Source organism: Salvelinus sp. IW2-2015, linkage group LG22, assembly GCF_002910315.2.
Source record: "Salvelinus sp. IW2-2015 linkage group LG22, ASM291031v2, whole genome shotgun sequence".
Taxonomy (NCBI): Eukaryota; Metazoa; Chordata; class Actinopteri; order Salmoniformes; family Salmonidae; genus Salvelinus; species Salvelinus sp. IW2-2015.
In genome coordinates this window covers 26,756,774-26,779,480 of record NC_036862.1, presented here as the reverse complement: position 1 = coordinate 26,779,480, position 22,707 = coordinate 26,756,774, and the positions used below count along the sequence as shown (strand labels likewise).

Here is a 22,707-nt window from a genome sequence, read left to right as displayed (position 1 = left end):
AATGACCCTTTGTTTATCCCTCTTCATAGATGGTTCAGATGGGATGGGCATCTTTGACCTTTTTGATAACGATATGGTGGACCCTGATCTCATCAACATCCTGCCCAACTCCCCCACCACCTCCCCYGTTCACTCCCCCGGTGGACACTATCACCAGGGGGGAGACGGCAGCAAGGTAAGCCCCTCCACAACACTACCAGCAGGAGGATGCTTACCTGACTGCTGGTAAATGAAGGTTGAATAAGTATTGGTGTCAACCTATGTCCCGGTGTGTTCCAGGGCCAGAGCACAGATCGTATGGAGTCCCACGAGGAGGCCCTGAACATCTTGCAGCAGCCTATGGCCCTGGGCTACTTAATCTCCACAGCCAAGGCTGGCCCCCTGCCTGACTGGTTCTGGTCAGCCTGCCCCCAGGCACAGAACCAGTGCCCACTGTTCCTCAAGGTACCTACAGTACCAGTCAAATGTTTGAACACACCTACTCATTCCAGGGTTTTCCTTAATTTTTTAAAACTATTTTCTACATTGTAGAATAATAGTTAAGACATCAACTATTAAATAACACACAACCAAAAAAGTGCTAAACAAATCTAAATATATTTGAGATTCTTCAAAGTTGCCACCCTTTGCCTTGATGACTGCTTTGCAGACTCTTGGCAATCTCTCAACCACCTTCACCTGGAATGCTTTTCCAACTGTCTTGAAGGAGTTCCCACATACTGTGCACTTGTTGGCTGCTTTTCCTTCACTCTATGGTCCAACTCCTCCAAACCCATCTCAATTGGGTTGAGGTTTAGGTGATTGTCCCGTGTGGCTCCACAGGTCCCGTGTGGCTCAGTTGGTAGAGCATGGCGCTTGCAACGCCAGGGTTGTGGGTTCATTCCCCACGGGTGGACCAGGATGAATATGTATGAACTTTCCAATTTGTAAGTCGCTCTGGATAAGAGCGTCTGCTAAATGACGTAAAATGTAAAATTGTGGAGGCCAGGTCATCCTTCTTGGTCCATCACTCTCCTTCTTGGTCAAATAGCCCTAACACAGCCTGGAGGTGTGTTTTGTGTCATTGTCCTGTTGAAAAACAAATGATAGTCCTATTAAGCTCAAACCAGATGGGATGGCGTATCGCTGCAGAATGCTGTGGTAGCAATGCTGGTTAAGTGTGCCTTGAATTCTAAATRRATCACCAACAGTGTCACCAGCAAAGCACCATCATACCACCTCCATGCTTCACGGTGGGAACTACATATGCGGGGATCATCCGTTCACCTACTCTGCCCAAGCAAGTCTCCTTCTTATTGGTGGCTTTTAGTACTGGTTTCTTTGCAGTGATTTGACCATGAAGGCCTGATTCACGCAGTCTCCTCTGAACAGTTGATGTCTGTTACTTGAACTCTGAAGCATTTGAGCTGCTTTCTGAGATGCAGTTAACGCTAATGAAATTATCCTCTACAGCAGAGGTAACTCGGTCTTCTTCCTGTGGCGGTCCTCATGAGAGCCAGTTTCATCATAGCGCTTGATGGTTTTTGCGACTGCACTTGAAGAAACTTTCAAAGTGTTTTTCACAGATTGACTGACCTTCATGTCTTAAAGTAATGATGGACTGTTTCTCTTTGCTTATTTGAGCTGTTCTTGCCATAATATGGACTTGGCCCTATTTGGTAAAAKATAATCTTCTGTATAGCACCCCTACAACACAACCGATTGTCTCAAACGCATTAAGATGGAAAGAAATTTCACAAATTAGGTTAACATGGCACACCTGTTAATTGAAATGCAATCCAGGTGACTACCTCATGAAGCTAGTTGAGGGAATGCCAAAAGTGTGCAAACCTTTCAAGGCAAAGCTGGCTACTTTGTAAAACAATATAGTTTATATTTGAGATTCTTTACTTTTTTTGTTGGTTACTGCATTATTCCATATGTGTTATTTCATAGTTTTGATGTCTTCACTATTATTCTACAATGTAGAAAATAGTAAAAAATAAAGAAAAACCCTTGAATGAGTAGGTATGTCCTTACTTTTGACTGGTACTGTACCTACCTACTGCTCCTCTGACAGTTAACCTAACACTCACTCTGTTCCCAAAGGCGTTTGTTCTTCTCTGGTCCTAAAACTCAGCAGCACTTTTATGCTTTACTTAAATGCGTACTTGATCAGGAGTCCTGTCATTTGAATGTTTCCCTTTTCTAATCTAACTGGTGTAGCGTTTGTGTTAATCTAGCTGACCTCTTGTCTGTCGTCACTCCCCAGGCCTCCCTGCACCTGCACGTGTCCTCGGTCCAATCAGATGAGCTTCTCCACAGCAAACACTCCCACCCTCTGGACTCCAACCACACCTCAGACGTGCTCAGGTACACTGCTCAATATGAAAGCCTTTATGAAATAACATAAATGGAAAATACACTGATTTGATAGGCAGAGCATAGGTTTATTAGGAAAGAGAGGGGAATTGAATGTATAGTTAGTTATACATAGTGATGTGTTCTCTGCCTCTGACAGGTTTGTGCTGGAGCAGTACAATGCCCTCTCCTGGCTCACGTGTGACCCTGCCACTCAGGACCGGCGCTCCTGTCTCCCTGTTCACTTTGTGGTGCTCAACCAGATGTACAACTTTATCATGAACATGCTCTGAACAAGAATATCAAGTGGAATCTGTGGAGCTCATCATGAAACTAATGGAAGGGGGTTTCCTGGAGTGGATGGACCCTCAACACTTCAGGGTGGGGGCATGGCCATAAGGAATCTCCCCCAGCCAGCGTCTCCATGGCAGCACTGGAGGTGTCCTATCAATCAAATGCCAAGTGTCCATTTTATCATTTTGGATAAGGGACGTTTCATAAAGGAGAATAAGTTGTCTTTTTAATTCTTAGATTTCAATCTTCTGATAAAATGTTAGCTTAATGAAATGCCTGCATATATATTATTTATTGTAAGTTTAAATTTGTCATTTTTATTTCTTTATCTTTTATATATAAAAAATCTGATGGTGTGTATTGCCATCCCACTTTAAAAGGAATTGGTTTAAAATGTAATCAAATTTTTTTTGAATTACAAAACTGTAAACTGCATTTGCTGTAGGCTGCTTTTAGAGTAATTTTTTTTAAAGGGTATTTACATTTTAATTCCCCTGATGTACAGATAGGTAGGCTGGGCATTTATATCCTTTCCTTTTGAGTGGACAGGACTTACAGCTCAGCTATAGTGGCGGAGTCTGTTGCACAGTAATTCAATGTGTTCAGTTAAATGGGATGTGAGGTACAGATTGTCAGATTATATATATATATATATATATATATATATATATTTTATATGACAGATTTAGAGAATTGTTTTTGTGTGTGTATGTATGTATATATATATATATATATATATATATATATATGTGTGTGTGTGTGTGTACATATATATGTGTGCCGCAGCTTCTGTTTTAGGAATAAAGTGCGTCTACCTATCATTTTTCTTGGTCTCTGTTATGAAAACATTGTTTGCAGTGTTGGGGAATGGAGCGCTTTCTACCTGTACATAATTCTAACCCTTGCTTTTAAATATATCATAGTTAATGCAAATGTTACCTCTTTCCTTGTTAGCCACTCCATCACTGCTGGGTGAGTGTTGGATTGGCATGTTAATGAGCTGTTTTAGGGGTTGACTGGGCCATGGGTGGGTTTCAGATGGATCCTTAATGGGCCACAGGTTTAGGGTTACCCTCATTTAGCCCCTACCCCAACTAAAGGGATTTGGCAGATCGGTAAAAGTGGAATTGGCTAACTAAGAACATCCCAAAGCCTCATCCAAGCACTGCCTTATTTTCAGTCTAATGGGATCCCATTGGAAGGGTAGCTAAACTCAGGGGGGGAAAAAGAAATGTCCCTTTTTCAGGACCCTGTCTTTCGAAGATGATTTGTAAAAATCCAAATAACTTCACAGATCTTCATTGTAAAGGGTTTAAACACCGTTTCCCATGCTTAAACGATTAATGAACATTAATTAACATTAACATTAATGCATAAACGATTAATGAACATGCACCTGTGGAACGGTTGTTAAGACACTAACAGCTTACAGACGGTAGGCAGCTAAGGTCACAGTTATGAAAACTTAGGACACTAAAGAGGCTCTTCTACTGACTGGAAAAACAAAAGCAAGATGCCCAGGGTCCCTGCTCATCTGTGTGAACGTGCCTTAGGCATGCTGCAAGGAGGCAGGGCAATAAATTGCTATGTCCGTACTGAGACGCCTAAGACAGCGCTACAGGACAGGCAGCTGATCGTCCTCTGTGGCAGACCATGTGTAACAACACCTGCAGGATGGGTACATCCGAACATCACACCTGCGGGACAGGTACAGGATGGCAACAACTGCCCGAATTACACCAGGAAMGCACAGTCCCTCCATCAAATCAAATGTATTTATATAGCCCTTCTTACATCAGCTGATATCTCAAAGTGCTGTACAGAAACCCAGCCTAAAACCCCAAACAGCAAACAATGCAGGTGTAGAAGCACGGTGGCTAGGAACAACTCCCTAGAAAGGCCAAAACCTAGGGAGAAACCTAGAGAGGAACCAGGCTATGAGGGGTGGTCTGTCCTCTTCTGGCTGTGCCGGGTAGAGATTATAACAGAACATGGCCAAGATGTTCAAATGTTCATAAATGACCAACATGGTCAAATAATAATAATCACAGTAGTTGTCGAGGGTGCAACAGGTCAGCACCTCAGGAGTAAATGTCAGTTGGCTTTTCATAGCCGATCATTGAGAGTATCTCTACCGCTCCTGCTGTCTCTAGAGAGTTGAAAACAGCAGATCTGGGACAGTTGAAACTGGAGCAGCAGCACGGCCAGGTGGACTGGGGACAGCAAGGAGTCATCAGGCCAGGTAGTCCTAGGGCTCAGGTCCTCCGAGAGAAAGAAAGAAAGAGAGAATTAGAGAGAGCATACTTAAATTCACACAGGACACCAGATAAGACAGGAGAAATACTCCAGATATAACAGTCTGACCCTAGCTCCCCGACACATAAACTACTGCAGCATAAATACTGGAGGCTGAGACAGGATGGGTCGGGAGACACTGTGGCCCCATCCGATGATACCCCCAGACAGGGCCAAACAGGCGGGATATAACCCCACCCACTTTRCCAAAGCACAGCCCTCACACCACTAGAGGGATATCTTCAACCACCAACTTACCATCCTCCTTACCAACCATCTCCGCCACGGCACAACCCAAGGGGGGAGCCAACCCAAACAGGAAGACCACGCCAGTGACTCAACCCACTCAAGTGACGCACCCCTCCTAGGGACGGCATGGAAGAGCACCAGTAAGCCAGTGACTCAGCCCCTGTAATAGGGTTAGAGGCAGAGAATCCCAGTGGAGAGAGGGGAACCGGCCAGGCAGAGACAGCAAGGGCGGTTCGTTGCTCCAGTGCCTTTCCGTTCACCTTCACACTCCTGGGCCAGACTACACTCAATCATAGGACCTACCGAAGAGATGAGTCTTCAATAGAGACTTAAAGGTTGAGACTGAGTCTGCGTCCCTCACATGGGTAGGCAGACCATTCCATAAAAATGGAGCTCTATAGGAGAAAGCCCTGCCTCCAGCTGTTTGCTTAGAAATTATAGGGACAATTAGGAGGCCTGTGCTCAGACTGTCCGCAATAGGCTGAGAGAGGCTGGACTGAGGGCTTGTAGGCCTGTTGTAAGGCAGGTCCTCACCAGACATCACCGGCAACAACGTTGCCTATGGGCACAAACCCACCATCGCTGGACCAGACAGGACTGGCAAAAAGTGCTCTTCACTGACAAGTCGCGGTTTTGTCTCACCAGGGGTGATGGTCCGATTCGTGTTTAACGTCGAAGGAATGAGTGTTACACCAAGGCCTGTACTCTGGAGCGGGATCGATTTGGAGGTGGAGGGTCCGTCATGGTCTGGGGCGATGTGTCACAACATCATCGGACTGAGCTTGTTGTCATTGCAGGCAATCTCAACACTGTTCGTTACAGGGAAGACGTCCTCCTCCGTCATGTGGTACCCTTCCTGCAGGCTCATCCTGACATGACCCTCCAGCATGACAATGCCACCAGCCATACTGCTCGTTCTGTGCGTGATTTCCTGCAAGACAGGAATGTCAGTGTTCTGCCATGGCCAGTGAAGAGCCCGGATCTCAATCCCATTGAGCACGTCTAGGACCTGTTGGATCGGAGGGTGAGGGCTAGGGCCATTCCCCACAGAAATGTCTGTGAACTTGCAGGTGCCTTGGTGGAAGAGTGGGGGTAACATCTCACAGCAGGAACTGGCAAATCATGAGGAGGAGATGCACTGCAGTACTTAGTATCTGGTTTGGCCACCATCTGCATTGACTGTTACTTTTGATTTTGACCCCACTTTGTTCAGGGACACATTTTTCCATTTCTGTTAGTCATATGTCTGTGGAACTTGTTCAGTTTATGTCTCAGTTGTTGAATCTTTTGTTCGTACAAATATTTACACATGTTAATTAAGTTTGCTGAAAATTAACGCAGTTGACAGTGAGAGGACGTTACTTTTTTTGCTGAGTTTAGTTGCCTTATTGGTTAGTGGGCATTAGGGACAGTGTGCCAGAGCTGTGTAATTTGAGGGCAATTTTTGTGCAACAATACTATTCTAGTCACACTGAAATCATCTGGGGACCAAACAGTGTACAGTAAGGACAAATGAATGTGTGTATTTATTGGCATGTGGGCTAGTATGGGTTCACACAAGGCTGAGTGGATGTGAGATCAGAGGGCTAATGTGTGAGCTGGTTCTCCAGGAATCTCACTTAACATAATTCTGCATTCATAACATCTAGTAAATTATTTATTACATTTCTATAGTTATTTTCATAAAATCTCAAAGCGCTTCAAGAGCAAAAAAAGCAAGCAATATATCATGACAGGTCAATCAATAGAGGCCAAGTCTTTGAAAKCTGCATCCTCTGAAGAGAGGGGGGTCAGTTCATGGTTTGAGTAGAGAGAGCTGGTCAGAGGATGATAGTTTATGGAGTCTGCTGCTGATCTTGCAGAGGGAAAGTCTGGGAACCAGCCTGACTTATAGCCACTGGACTTCTCTTCCACTGTGTAGCACCCACTTGGGTGATGCCTCAGCTGCTCTGGGCGACAGAAAGCTCACCACACGAAGTTCAGAATAGTAGCCAGTCGTCATCACTACGAGCCCTCTGCCTCAGCAGTGCAGTATTCCTCTATCTCCCATTCCTCTCATGCTTCCGGCGACTCCTCAAATTATGTTCTTAAATACCAGCATACACTGGGAAAAATCCGCTTGAATGCCCCTCCAACTGGTAATTTCCAGTGGGAAACTCATCTACCATTTCTGAGCTTCGACTTCTCCCATGCAAATGCAACAAAACATAAAAAGCAATCTATTAACATGTTTTTTTAACACTAATTTGTGTACATGCATGATAGCTGTGCTTTCAGTTTACGGTTAACATAGCTGGTTTGCCATCAGCCAATCGGCGTTCTCAACGATTTCAAAGTATGTGAATGTACACAACTCATTGCTCCCAGTTACCAGGTGGACACCTGCTCGTCTAACATCTCATTCTAAAATCATTGGCATTAATATGGAGTTGGTCCCCCATTTGCTGCTATAACAGCCTCCACTCTTCTGGGAAGGCTTTCCACTAGATTTTGTAACATTGCTGCGGGGACTTGCTTCCATTCAGCCAAGAGCATTAGTGAGGTAGGGCACTGATGTTGGGCGATTARGCCTGGCTCGCAGTCAACGTTACAATTCATCCCAAAGGTATTCGATGGGGGTTAAGGTCAGGGCTCTGTGCAGGCCAGTTAAGTTCTTCCACACCGATCTCGTCAAACCATTTCTGAAACAGGAAAGGGCCTTCCCCAAACTGTTGCCACAAAGTTGGAAGCACAGAATCATCTAGAATGTCATTGCATGTTGAATGTCATTGCATCAGGGCAGGTAGCGTTCTCCTGGCATCTGCCAAACCCAGATTTTTCCTCCGGACTGCCTGATGGTGAAGCATGATTCCTTACTCCAGAGAACGTGTTTCCAATGATCCAGAGTCCTATGGCGGCAAGCTTTACACTGCTCTAGCCGACACTTGGCATTGCACATGGTGATCTTAGGCTTGTGTGCGGCTGCTCTGCCATGGAAACCCATTTCATGAAGCTCCNGGCTGCTCGGCCATGGAAACCCATTTCATGAAGCTCCCGACGAACAGTTCTTGTGCTGATGTTGCTTCCAGAGGCAGTTTGGAACTCGGTAGTGAGGGTTTTTACACATTTCAGCACTCGGTGGTCCTGTTCTGTGAGCTTGTGTGGCCTACCACTTTGCGGCTGAGCCGCTGTTGCTCCTAAACATTTTCACTTCACAATGACAACACATACAGATGACCGGGGCAGCTCTAGCAGGGCAGGAATTTGATGAACTGACTTGTTGGAAAGGTGGGATCTGATGACGGTGCCACGTTGAAAGTCACTGAGCTCTTCAGTAAGGCCATTCTATTGCCAATGTTTGTCTACTCATTTGAAGGGGTGTCCACATACTTTTTATATAGTGTACATAATGTAAAAGTGCAACTGAGTTTGCAGTCCCTAGCTTTGAGGACCTGATGTGTATGGTTGGGTTTTATGGTTGAGTTTAAGAATTACCTGAGCTACTTGAAATGGTTCAATAAAGGTTAAATAAATAAAATAACAATAGAAAAACAAGTCTCTCTTTTCTTTCTTATTCCTGCTCCATCACATCGAACTGATTTCAATGGTGGTTTATCCCTCTACCTCATTGAACCATGTCACTCTTTATAACATAGCTAAATGAGAGACTCTGGCAACACTATCTATAATTCCACCTGTTGTTCACACTCCTGTTGCTCGTTGTGCACTAAATCAAATCAGGAATTTAGGAGCCTTAATGAGATTACCATTACAGTCACGAGTGATAGTTGATGGTATTTTCCTCTGTTGGTAAGTAACAGGGATGACTAGAGCCAGAGGACATGGACTCGAGGGCAGTAGGTCTGAAGACAGTGCATCTTTGTTTTCTGGATATCTACTCTTAATTGTACAATGTGCTATAATAGGTAGACAAAGATATCAAAATATGCTGAGCAAAAATATAAACACAACATGCAAGAATTTCAAAGATTTTACTGAGTTACAGTTCATATAAGGAAATCAGTCAATTGAAATATATAAATTAGGCCGTAATCTATAGATTTCACAAGACTGGACAAGGGGGCAGCGATGGGTGGGCCTGTGGTGGCATAAATCAAATCAAATCAAAGTTTGTCACGTGCCGAATACAACAGGTGTAGACTTTAYAGTGAAATGCTTACTTACAGGCTCTAACCAATAGTGCAAAAAAGATGTTAGGTGAACAATAGGTAAGTAAAGAAATAAAACAACAGTAAAAAGACAGGCTATATACAGTAGCGAGGCTATAAAAGTAGCGAGGCTACATACAGACACCGGTTAGTCAGGCTGATTGAGGTAGTATGTACATGTAGATATGGTTAAAGTGACTATGCATATATGATGAACAGAGAGTAGCAGTAGCGTAAAAGAGGGCTTGGCGGGTGGTGGGTGGCAGGACACAATGCAGATAGCCCGGTTAGCCAATGTGCGGGAGCACTGGTTGGTCGGCCCAATTGAGGTAGTACGTATATGAATGTATAGTTAAAGTGACTATGCATATATGATAAACAGAGAGTAGCAGCAGTGTAAAAAGAGGGGTTGGGGGGGGCACACAATGCAAATAGTCCGGGTAGCCATTTGATTATCTGTTCAGGAGTCTTATGGCTTGGGGGTTAAAACTGTTGAGAATCCTTTTTGTCCAAGACTTGGCACTCCGGTACCGCTTGCCATGCAGTAGTAGAGAGAACAGTCTATGACTGGGGTGGCTGGGGTCTTTGACAATTTTTAGGGCATTCCTCTGACACCGCCTGGTGTAGAGGTCCTGGATGGCAGGCAGCTTAGCCCCAGTGATGTACTGGCCCGTACGCACTACCCTTTGTAGTGCCTTGCGGTCAGAGACCGAGCAATTGCCATACCAGGCAGTGATGCAACCAGTCAGGATGCTCTCGATGTTGCAGCTGTAGAACATTTTGAGGATCTCAGGACCCATGCCAAATCTTTTTTGTTTCCTGAGGGGGAATAGGCTTTGTTGTGCCCTCTTCACAACTGTCTTGATGTGTTTGGACCATTCTAGTTTGTTGTTGATGTGGACACCAAGGAACTTGAAGCTCTCAACCTGCTCCACTACAGCCCCGTCGATGAGAATGGGGGCGTGCTCGGTCCTCCTTTTCCTGTAGTCCACAATCATCTCCTTAGTCTTGGTTACATTGAGGAGCTGGGCCTTGGGAGCCACAAAAGGGTTTTTATTACAGACAGAAATACTCCTCAGCACCCCCTCAGACGATCCCGCAGGTGAAGAAGCGGGATTTGGAGGTCCTGTGCTGGCGTGGTTACACATGGTCTGTGGTTGTGAGGCTGGTTGGACATACTGCCAAATTCTCTAAAGTTATGTTGGAGGCGGCTTATGATAGAGAAATTAACATTAATTTCTCTGGCAACAGCTCTGGTGGTCATTCATGCAGTCAGCATGCCAATTGCACGCTCCCTCAAAACTTGAGACATCTGTGGTATTATGTGTGACAAAACGGCACATTTTAGAGTGGCCTTTTATTGTCCCCAGCAAAAGGTGCACCTGTGTAATGATCATGCTGTTTAATCAGCTTCTTCATAAGCCACACCTGTAAGGTGGATGAATTATCTTGGCAAAGGAGTAATGCTCACTAACAGGAATATAAACAAATTTGTGCACAAAATATGAGAAAAATTAGCTTTTTGTGCATATGGAGCATTCCTGGGATCTTTAATTTCAGTCTATGAAAAATGGGAGCAACACTTTACATGTTGTGTTTATATTTTTGTTCAGTATAAATCTCCCATTTGTCATTCAGTAGAGAAGCAGCTGTCCATTATGTTGGTCAGCCTAATAAAACAGATGTAAAAAGGCTGTAAACACATAGAAAGGTGACTGTGTTCAGATCAATGAAAAGAGGGGTTCAGCCCATTCATGTAACTTCTCTGTACTGTATATGCTCAGAATCTAATGTTTGTGTACAGCACAGAGCAGCCAATGCCAAGAAGAGCTGCTACAGCTGGTTTAATTCAATTGAGATAAAGGTTACTCACTTAAGTAGTGGAAGATTAGACAGCCCTCCATGAATTCTCTGTATTTTAATTTATAAATGGAAAGTTAAGCTTGGCCATTTAATTTACCTGTATGGAGGTTGTGGTATATCCAATGTGGTATGAAATGTTTTAACCCCCCTATAGCCAGTACTCATACGTAGTAGTCATAATGTTTATTGTGTAAGTGTGTCTTAAGTTGGGCATTCCTAGGGCAGCTCGGGCCTCTGGTCTAACGCATAGTAGTTGTGGTTATTTTGGTTGTAAAAGGGGTTAAATGTTCTGTTCCAGATCCCCCTTTAGAGAATCGACATCCCCATGTATCCCCATTACCACCTCTTGGACTGTCTGAGTGACTGAGTGTGAATGATAGAGAGACGAGAGAGAAAGAGAGAGGGTGGGTGAGGAGGAGAGAGAGTGCTAGAACGTGAAAGAGGGAGGGTGAGTTAGACAAAGCGAGGTAGAGGAAGTATTTGCTGAGTGTTACCTGACACTACAGACCCTACAGAGGATTGTCTCAGAGCCAAATTAGTCTCATGCTGGAGAGAATGGATTTTGAATCACTTCCGAAGTCTTATAAGGCTGGCTGACAAATTGGACATGCATTGGCGCAATAGATAGGTTAGTATATGTGTGTTTATGTCTGCCTGTTTCAAAGGCATGATCATTGAAGGTCTGAAAACTTAAAAATGTTTGTCCAGATTTACTAATTGGTAATGATTTGTAAGGTACGAATAAACATAGTTTTTCCATGATCTGGTTTCCATAATATGGTATGGGCTACTGCGCATTGTATTTATTATTAGCTGATTTTATCGGTTGTTGTGTCTTTGAGACTATTTTGAATGGAGCTGTTTGGAGAGACTCTGTTTCACTCAGTTTCACTCAGTTTCACTCAAAGAGCTGAGAACCATGTTGGAATCTGTCAGCAAGTAAAGACAACTGTGTGAGTGTGTTTTAGCTATCAGCTCAACCCCTTCTTTACTATGACACGCACCCAGAGAGGGCTGCAAACTGGTTAATGGACTGTTTCCTGCCAATTGAGATGACTGAAATACTTACAGTAGCTTACATTGTAAATTAAGGGTGTATCTTAATTTTTTCTTTGGATTATGTGTGCGTGTTCTGTATTCTTGGCCGTTTTCACATACATGTCCTTCGTTGGCGTCTCTATTTTGTGTGCAGGTGTAACAGTATAACTTTACGTCGTCCCCTCGCCCCGACACGGGCGCGAACCAGGGACCCTCTGCACACATCAACAACGGTCGCCCACGAAGCATCCCATCGCTCCACAAAAGCCGCGGCCCTTGCAGAGCAAGGGGCAACCCTACTTCTAGGCTTCAGAGCAAGTGACGTAACTGATTGAAACGCTACTAGCGCGTACCCGCTAACTAGCTAGCCATTTCACATCCGTTACACTCACCCCCCTTTCAACCTCCTCCTTTTCCGCAGCAACCAGTGATCCGGGTCAACAGCATCAATGTACAGTATAACTTTACGTCCGTCCCTCGCCCCGACCAGTGGTGCCTCTGCACACATCACACAACGGTGCCCACGAAGCATCGTTACCCATCGCTCCACAAAGGCCACGGCTTTGCAGAGCAAGGGCAACCCTACTTCTAGGCTTCAGAGCAAGTGACGTAACTGATTGAAACGCTACTAGCGCGTACCCGCTAACTAGCTAGCCATTTCACATCCGTTACACAGGCAAGGACGCAATTTAGAGAACAGGAGTGGTTAACCTCCAGCTAATCTTGTCTTTATGAGAATGGAGGGATCAATCCATTGAATATCTCAGGCCCAGAGGGGTTAGAGAGGTCAGGGTAGCCATGGCACTGTGATGACTGACACAAACAGCCAGGAAGTAAAGGAAGGGAGGACATACCTACCCCACTGTCTGACAGCTCCAAACACAGGTTTAACCCAATGATTTATATATACACTAAATGACAGATAGGGGGCACTGTGTTGCAGCCACTGTGCCTCCATATTGGCACTCCCCCACCGTTGTAAAAAATATTTTAGAAGCTATAGAAATGCATTTAATAATGTCTACATTAGTTTGTGAAATGTATTCTATTACAGACACCGTAATGCATACTTTTAAATTATATTATGTGAGCTAAACATAAAAACAAAATATAAAAACATTTTCCTTAAAGTMTACTTTTCTTTTATGAATAATGTTACTGTTCCCATTACACCCCAAAAATACTTAAAATTTTGTCCTTCAAACATTTCATTAAAATAGTGTATAATTCCATTCATTCCTATGGAGGAATGTTCCTACTGGGGAGTGCCAATATGGCCGACCGGTGGCTTCAAAGCCTCTCAATGGCCAATACATAGCATCAGCAATCCAGGGTTTATCTACATAATTGACCCCAGACCCCAGTCCAAATAAACCACTACTGCTCTGTGAGGGAAGTAACCTAAACAGCAAAAAACACTTCAGTTACATGCTGTCTCAGAGCTGGATTCTGTCATTCAACAACTACATATACAGTGGGGAGAACAAGTATTTGATACACTGCCGATTTTGCAGGTTTTCCTACTTACAAAGCATGTAGAGGTCTGTAATTTTTATCATAGGTACACTTCAACTGTGAGAGACGGAATCTAAAACAAAAATCCAGAAAATCACATTGTATGATTTTTAAGGAATTCATTTGCATTTTATTGCATGACATAGTAATTTGATTCAACTACCAACAGTAAGAATTCCGGCTCTCACAGACCTGTTAGTTTTTTCTTTAAGAAGCCCTCCTGTTCTCCACTCATTACCTGTATTAACTGCACCTGTTTGAACGTTACCTGTATAAAAGACACCTTCCACACACTCAATCAAACAGACTCCAACCTCTCCACAATGGCCAAGACCAGAGAGCTGTGTAAGGACATCAGGGATAAAATTGTAGACCTGCACAAGGCTGGGATGGCTACAGGACAATAGGCAGCAGGGCTTGGTGAGAAGGCAACAACTGTTGGCGCAATATATAGAAAATAGAAGAAAATAGAAGAAGTTCAAGATGATGGTCAATCACCTCGGTCTGGGGCTCCATGCAAGATCTTACCCGTGGGGCATCAATGATCATGAGGAAGGTGAGGAATCAGCCCAGAACTACACGGCAGGACCTGGTCAATGGCCTGAAGAGAGCTGGGACCACAGTCTCAAAGAAAACCATTAGTAACACACCTACGCCGTCATGGATTAAAATCCTGCAGCGCACACAAGGTCCCCTGCCAAGCAGGCGCATGTCCAGGCCCGTCTGAGTTTGCCAATGACCATCTGGATGATCCAGAGGAGGAATGGGAGAGGTCATGTGGTTGATGATTCAAAAATAGAGCTTTTTGGTCTAAACTCCACTCGCCGTGTTGGGGGAAGAAGAAGGATGAGTACAACCCCAAGAACACCATCCCAACGTGAGCAATGGAGGTGGAAACATCATTCTTTGGGGATGCTTTTCTGCAAAGGGGACAGGACGACTGCACCGTATTAGAGGAGGATGGATGGGGCCATGTATTGCGAGATCTTAGCCAACAACCTCCTTCCCTCAGTAAGAGCATTGATGATGGGTCGTGGCTGGGTCTTCCAGCATGACAACGACCCGAAAACACAACCAGCGAACTAAGGAGTGGCTCGTAAGAAGTATCTCAAGGTCCTGGAGTGGCCTAGCCAGTCTCCAGACCTGAACTCAATAGAAAATCTTTGAGGAGCTGAAAGTCCGTATTGCCCAGCGACAGCCCGAAACCTGAAGGATCTGGAGAAGGTCTGTATGGAGGAGTGGGCCAAAATCCCTGCTGCAGTGGTGGCAAACCTGGTCAAGAACTACAGGAAACGTATGATCTCTGTAATTGCAAACAAAGGATTCTGTACCAAATATTAAGTTCTGCTTTTCTGATGTATCAAATACTTATGTCATGCAATAAAATGCTAATTAATTACTTAAAAATCATACAATGTGATTTTCCGGATTTTTGTTTTAGATCCGTCTCTCACAGTTGAAGTGTACCTATGATAAAAATTACAGACATATACATGCTTGTAAGTAGGAAAATCTGCAAAATCAGCAGTGTATCAAATACTTGTTCTCCCCACTGTATATATTTTTTGTGGTATATGTGACCCACAACCTTAATGGGCTACGTTCATGGATATGTGACATGGATTTGTCGACTACACAACAGTGAAGGATTTTCACGAGTGGTCAACTAGGGGGGGGGGGGGGTAGTCCTGGAGGGCTAATGTTCTCTCTCTGTATTGCCTCAGGCCTAATGCTGCCACCACCCCATCGTATTGCATCAACTCTGCCCCATACAAACCCCATCTCTCACCAAGGGATTTACTCCCTGCAGAGAGAGGGATCAGTTGTTCCATCTATAGGGAGGGGCTTGAAAGGTGGGCATTTTTTTTACATTTTAGTCATTTAGCAGACGCTCTTATCCAGAGCGACTTACAGTAGAGTGCATACATTTTATTACATTTTTTTTTTACATACTGAGACAAGGATATCCCTACCGGCCAAACCCTCCCTAACCTGGACGACGCTATGCCAATTGTGCATCGCCCCACGGATCTCCCGGTTGCGGCCGGCTGCGACGGAGCCTGGGCGCGAACCCAGCCCAGCCTGGGCGCGAACCCAGAGACTCTGGTGGCGCAGCTAGCACTGCGATGCAGTGCCCTTGACCACTGCGTCACCCTAAAGAGATCCTAACAATCCATTACTCCCAAAGCCACTTTCACTATAGAAACACCATGCATGACGAACAAGCATAATCCAAGGGGGATTTGTTGATTTGTTTTCTGTTCACAGGAGGTTTTCAGCAAAGCGAGTAAATTGCAGGTTATATGCGTTGGTGATTCTCTATGAACTTTTGTCTCAATGTGGACAGTAATCTGGCCCACTGGCACACACCCACAGATGGTACACATTTAATGTAGTAGAAAACATGAGTAGTCTGTCCTCTACCTTGCAGTAAAGGTGAGCGTCTAGCCTGATGTGTGTAACTGTTTAGTGTATCAGCATTCACTAAAAGCATTACTGGTCATGTGTCCTTGGGAAGAATGCCTTCCAAATCAATTAAATGGATTTGTAAAGCCAAAGTCCTCAATTGGATTATTCTAATAATGCAACCCATAACATGCATGTTTAAAAAAAAAATGTTTTGTCTGTGTGGTCATTGCAACTAGAGTATCCTGTCCTGTGAAACACACCGAAGGCCTAGATTCAATCAGATCAAAAGTTAACCGGAGATAGCTGACACCTGCATAGCTAATGTTTCGGCGGTGTCAGGAGGTGTAACTGCGTTGGAGCTGCTCTTGATCATCGTTGTAAAGCCACAACCGCCACTCGTGTTAGAAGTTCAGAATGAGAAAGTGTTGGCTATATACAAGTAATTACGCTCAAATGGAAAAATCATTCAACGAAATAATGAGGATTTCTTTCAGCCTAGGTATAATGCCAGGAGTTGCTGATGTATTTGACAGCATGTAGTTCCACCTCCGACACCGCCAAAAAACCCGCTATAGATGTTGGTTAAAGCAGATCTGATTGAATAGAGACCCTTGTTTTCAAGCTGTTATCAAGTTCCCTTATAATGTTTTTCAAAAGAACCTGTTACCTGCGATAACATCTGCAAATCTGTGTATGTGACCAATACACTTTGATTTATTACWATGGAGCTACAGTATATATCAAACCAAAGTTTATTGGTCACGTACACAGATTTGCAGGTGCAGTGAAATGCTTATGTTTCTGCACTGTTACTAGAAACATAAGCATGTCACTGCACCTGCGATAACATCCGCAAATCTGTGTACGTGACCAATAAACTTTGGTTTGATATATAGCTCCATAGTAAAACTTGCCTTAGCTGGTGTCAGTATCAGACCAGTTGGCCATATAGCTGATGAGATTTCCTAAATGACTGGGGATTTTCCTAGAGGGAGGGAATGTCACATTGTCTGACATCACTTGGCAGATATGATCAATTATAACTCCAATGACATTATTTGTCTACACTCTTAGAAAAGAAAGTGCTATCTAAAACTTAAAAGGGTTCTTTGGCTGTCCCCATAGAAGAACCCTCTGAAGAAGGGTCTTATCCTATGGGGACAGCCCGAAGAAACCTTTTGGAATCCTTTTTTTTTTACACCTAATTGGTAGTTACAGTCTTGTCCCATCGCTCCAACTCCCATACGGACTCGGGAGAGGCGAAGGTCGAGAGCCATGCGTCACGCTGCTTCTTTGACACACAGTGAAGAGGCGACTCCGGGATGCTGGCCTTCTACGCAGAGTTGCAAAGAACACAGACACAGGACAGAGGAACTCTGCCTAGAAGGCCAGCATCCCGTAGCCACCTCTTCACTGTTGACGTTGAGATTGGTGTTTTGCGGACACTATTTAATGAAGCTGCCAGTTGAGCGAACACAACGTGCCATTGGACAGAGGAGTGATGGTTGCTGATAATGGGCCTCTGTACGCCTACGTAGATATTCTATAAAAAATTGTTAACAATGTCTACACTGTATTTCTGATCAATTTAATGTTATTTTAATGGACCATTTATTTAAAAAAAATCTTTCAATAACAAGGACATTTATAAGTGACCCCAAACTTTTGAATGATAGTGTACATGTCAGTACATATACACATCAAGTAGGTCACATGGGGAGAGGCGTAGTGCCATGAGGTGTTGCTTTATTTGTTTTTTTAAACCAGGTTTGCTGTTAACTTGTGCTATATAAGATGGAAGGGAGTTCCATACACTCATGGCTCTGTATAATACTGTACATTTCCTTGAATTTGTTCTGGACCTGGGGACTGTGAAAAGACCCCTGGTGACATGTCTGGTGGGGTAAGTGTGTATGTCAGTGCTGTGTGTAAGTTSACTATGCAAACAATTTGGAATTTTCAACACGTGAATGTTTCTTATAAAAACAAGAAGTGACGCAGTCTTTCCTCAACTCTTGGCCAAGAGAAACTGGCATGCATAGTATTAATATTAGCCCCCTGATTACAATGAAGACAATACGTGCCGTTCTGTTCTGGGCCAGCTGCAGCTTAACTAAGTCTTTCTTTCAGCACTTGACCATATGACCATATGAAAGAGTATCTCTTTATTACAGGCAGACCTCTCCCCATCTTTACAACCAATAAATCAATATGTTTTGACCATGACAGTTGACAATCTAAGGTAACACCAAGTAATTTAGTCTCCTCAACTTGTTCAACACCCACACCACACCATGCATTACCAGATTCAGCTGAGGTCTAGAACTTAGGGAATGATTTGTACCAAATACAGTGCTCTTAGTTTTAGAGATGTTCAGGAACAATTTATTACTGGCTACCCATTCCAAAATGGACTGCAACTCTTTGTTAAGGGTTTCAGTGACTTCATTAGCTGTGGTTGCTGACTTATACAGTTAAAGTCAGAAGTTTACATACACCTTAGCCAAATACATTTAAACTCAGTTTTTCACAATTCCTGACATTTAATCCTAGTAAAAATTCCCTGTCTTTGGTCAGTTAGGATCCCCACTTTATTTTAAGAATGTGAAATGTCAGAATAATAATATTTATTTCAGCTATTATGTCTTTCATCACATTCCCAGTGGGTCAGAAGTTTACATACACTCAATTAGTATTTGGTAGCGTTGCCTTTAAATTGTTTAACTTTGGTCAAACGTTTCGGGTAGCCTTCCACAAGCTTCCCACAATAGGTTCGGTGAATGTTGGCCCATTCCTCCTGACAGAGCTGGTGTAACTGAGTCAGGTTTGTAGGCCTCCCTGCTCGCACACGCTTTTTCAGGTCTGCCCACAAATGTTCTATAGGATTGAGGTCAGGGCTTTGTGATGGCCACTCCAATACCTTGACTTTGTTGTCCTTAAGCTATTTTGCCACAATTTTGGAAGTGTGCTTGGGGTCATTGGAATGGGTCATCCACTTGGAAGACCCATTTGCGACCAAGCTTTAACTTCCTGACTGATGTCTTGAGATGTTGCTTCAATATATCCACATAATTTTCCTTTTCATGATACTATCTATTTTGTGAAGTGCACCAGTCCCTCCTGCAGCAAAGCACCCCCACAACATGATGCTGCCACCCCGTGCTTCACGGTTGGGATGGTGTTCTTCGGCTGCAAGCGTCCCCCTTTTAGCTCCAAACATAACGATGGTCATTATGGCCAAACAGTTCTATTTTTGTTTCATCAGACCAGAGGACATTTCTCCAAAAAGTATGATATTTGTCCACAAACCGTAGCCTGGCTATTTTATGGCGGTTTTGGAGCAGTGGTTTCTTCCTTGCTGAGCGGCCTTTCAGGTTATGTCGATATAGGACTTGTTTTACTGTGGATATAGATACTTTTGTACCCATTTCCTCCAGCATCTTCACAAGGTCCTTTGCTGTTCTTCTGGGATTGATTTGCACTTATTGCACTAAAGTACATTCATCTCTAGGAGACAGAACACATCTCCATCCTGAGTGGTATGATGGCTACGTGGTCCCATGGTGTTTATWCTTGCGTACTATTGTTTGTACAGATGAACGTGGTACCTTCAGGAGTTTGGAAATGGCTCCCAAGGATGAATCAGACTTGTGGAGGTCAATTTTTCTTCTGAGGTCTTGGCTGATTTCTTTTGATTTTCCCATGATGTCAAGCAAAGAGGCATTGAGTTTGAATGTAGTAGATGTCCTAACCGACTTGCCAAAACTATAGTTTGTTAACAAGAAATTTGTGGAGTGGTTGAAAAACAAGTTTTAATGACTCCAACCTAAGTGTATGTAAACTTCCGACTTCAACTGTAAGTACTCAGACCCTTTACTCAGTACTTTGTTGAAGCACTTTTGGCAGCGATTACAGTCTTCTTGCGTATGACGCTACAATTTTGGCACACCTGTATTTGGGGAGTTTCTCCCATTCTTCTCTGCAGATCCTCTCAAGCCCTGTCAGGTTGGATGGGGAGCATCGCTGCACAGCCATTTCAGGTCTCTCCAGAGATCTTCGAATGCATTCAAGTCCGCGCTTTGCCCCAGTCTGAGATCCTGAGCGCTCTGGAGCAGGTTTTCATCTAAGTATCCGTTCATCTTTGCTCCGTTCATCTTTCCCCCATCCTGACTAGTCTCCCAGTACCTGCTGCTGAAAAACAACCCCACAGCATGATGCTGCCACCACCATGCTTCACTGTAGGGATGGTGCCAGGATTCCTCCAGATGTGACGCTTGGCATTCAGGCCAAAGAGTTCAATCTTGGTTTCATCAGACCAGATAATCTTGTTTCTCATTGTCTGAGAGTCCTTTAGGTGCCCTTTGGCAAACTCCAAGCGGGCTGTCATGTGCCTTTTACTGAGGAGTAGCATCCGTCTGGCCACTCTACCATAAAGGCCTGATTGGTGGAGCGCTGCAAAGATGGTTGTCCATCTGAAAGGTTCTTCACAGAGGAACTCTGGAGCTCTGTCAGAGTGCCATGGCCCATCTCCCCCGATTGCTCAGCTTGGCAGTGAGATCTAGAAAGAGTCTTGGTGGTTCCAAACTTCTTCCATTTAAGAACGATGGAGGCCACTGTGTTCTTGGGGACCTTCAATGTTGCATTAATGTTTTGGTACCCTTCCYCAGATCTGTGCCTCGACACTCCTGTCTCGGAGCTCTATGGACAATTCCTTCAACCTCATGGCTTCGTTTTTGCTCATGCAGGCAAACATGCACTGTCAACTATGGGCCCTTATATAGACAAGTATGTGCCTTTCCAAATCATGTCCAATCAATTGAATTTACCACAGGTGGACTCCAAGTTATAGAAACAGCTCAAGGATGATCAATGGAAACAGGGTGCACCTGAGCTCAATTTCGAGACTCATAGCAAAGGGTCTGAATACTTATGTAAATAAGGCATTTCCTTCTTTTATTGTTAATAGATTTGGTAAAATTTCTAAAAACCTGATTTCGATTTGTCATTATGCGGTATTGTGTGTAGATTGATGAGGAAAAACATTAATTTAATTCATTTTAGAATAAGGCTGTAATGTAAAAAGGGAAGGGGTCTGAATACTTCACGAATGCAATGTATAAATGTTATCTGATGTAAGTAATTTATTTCATGAACCTTATTTCTAAGGCTACATATGTACAGTCATGGCCAAAAGTTTTGAGATTGACAGAAGTCTGCTGCCTCAGTTTGTTTGATGGCAATTTGCATATACTCCAGAATGTTATGAAGAGTGATCAGATGAATTGCAAAGTCCCTCTTTGCCATGCAAATGAACAGAAACATTTCCACTGCATTTCAGCCCTGCCACAAAAGGACCAGCTGATATCATGTCAGTGATTCTCTCGTTAACACAGGTGTGAGTGTTGATGAGGACCATGCTGGAGATCACTGTCATGCTGATTGAGTTCGAATAACAGACTGGAAGCTTAAAAAGGAGGGTGGTGCTTGAAATAATTGTTCTTCCTCTGTCAACCATGCTTACCTGCAAGGAAACACATGCCATCATCATTGCTTTGCACAAAAAGGGCTTTACAGGCAAGGATATTGCTGCCAGTAAGATTGCACCTAAAATCAACCATTTATCGGATCATCAAGAACAGCGGTTCAATTGTTGTGAAGAAGGCTTCAGGGCACCCAAAAAAGTCCAGCAAGTGCCAGAACCATCTCCTAAAGTTGATTCAGCTGCGGGATCGGGGCACCACCAGTACAGAACTTGCTAAGGAATGGCAGCAGGCAGGTGTGTGTGCATCTGCACGCATAGTGAGGCGAAGACTTTGAGGATGGCCTGGTGTCAAGAAGGGCAGCAAAGATCCACTTCTCTCCAAGAAAAACATCAGGGACAGACTGATATTCTGCAAAAGGTACAGGGATTGGACTGCTGGGGTAAAGTCATTTTCTCTGATGAATCGCCTTTCCGATTGTTGGGGCATCCGGAAAAAAGCTTGTCCAGAGAAGACAAGGTGAGCGCTACCATCAGTCCTGTGTCATGCCAACAGTAAAGCATCCTGAGACCATTCATATGTGGGGTTGCTTCTCAGCCAAGGGAGTGGGCTCACTCACAATTTTGCCTAAGAACACAGCCATGAATAAAGAATGGTACCAACACATCCTCCGAGAGCAACTTCTCCCAACCATCCAGGAACATTTTGGTGACGATCAATGCCTTTTCCAGCATGATGGAGCACCTTGCCATAAGGCAAAAGTGATAACTAAGTGGCTCGGGGAACAAAACATCGATATTTTGGGTCCATGGCCAGGAAACTCCCCAGACCTTAATCCCATCGAGAACTTGTGGTCCATCCTCAAGAGGCGGGTGGACAAACAAAAACCCACACATTTTGACAGACTCCAAGCATTGATTATGCAAGAATGGGCTGCCATCAGTCAGGATGTGGCCCAGAAGTTAATTGACAGCATGCCAGGGCAGATTGCAGGTCTTGAAAAAGAAGGGTCAACACTGAAAATATTGACTCTTTGCATCAACTTCATGTAATTGTAAATAAAAGCCTTTGACACT

General features: G+C 43.9%; 1 protein-coding gene across 1 annotated transcript in view; it reads left to right on the top strand.

Moving 5' to 3' along the window:
- LOC111982776 (mediator of RNA polymerase II transcription subunit 13-like) overlaps positions 1–3,244 on the top strand; it is a 30,354-nt gene extending 27,110 nt beyond the window's left edge. The window contains exons 28-31 of the mRNA XM_024014365.2: positions 30–175; positions 280–444; positions 2,252–2,352; positions 2,501–3,244. Coding sequence (XP_023870133.1) covers positions 30–175; positions 280–444; positions 2,252–2,352; positions 2,501–2,633 — 545 coding nt within the window. The 3' untranslated portion in view covers positions 2,634–3,244. The remainder of the gene's footprint in view (positions 1–29; positions 176–279; positions 445–2,251; positions 2,353–2,500) is intronic.
- Positions 3,245–22,707: the final 19,463 nt, after the last annotated feature.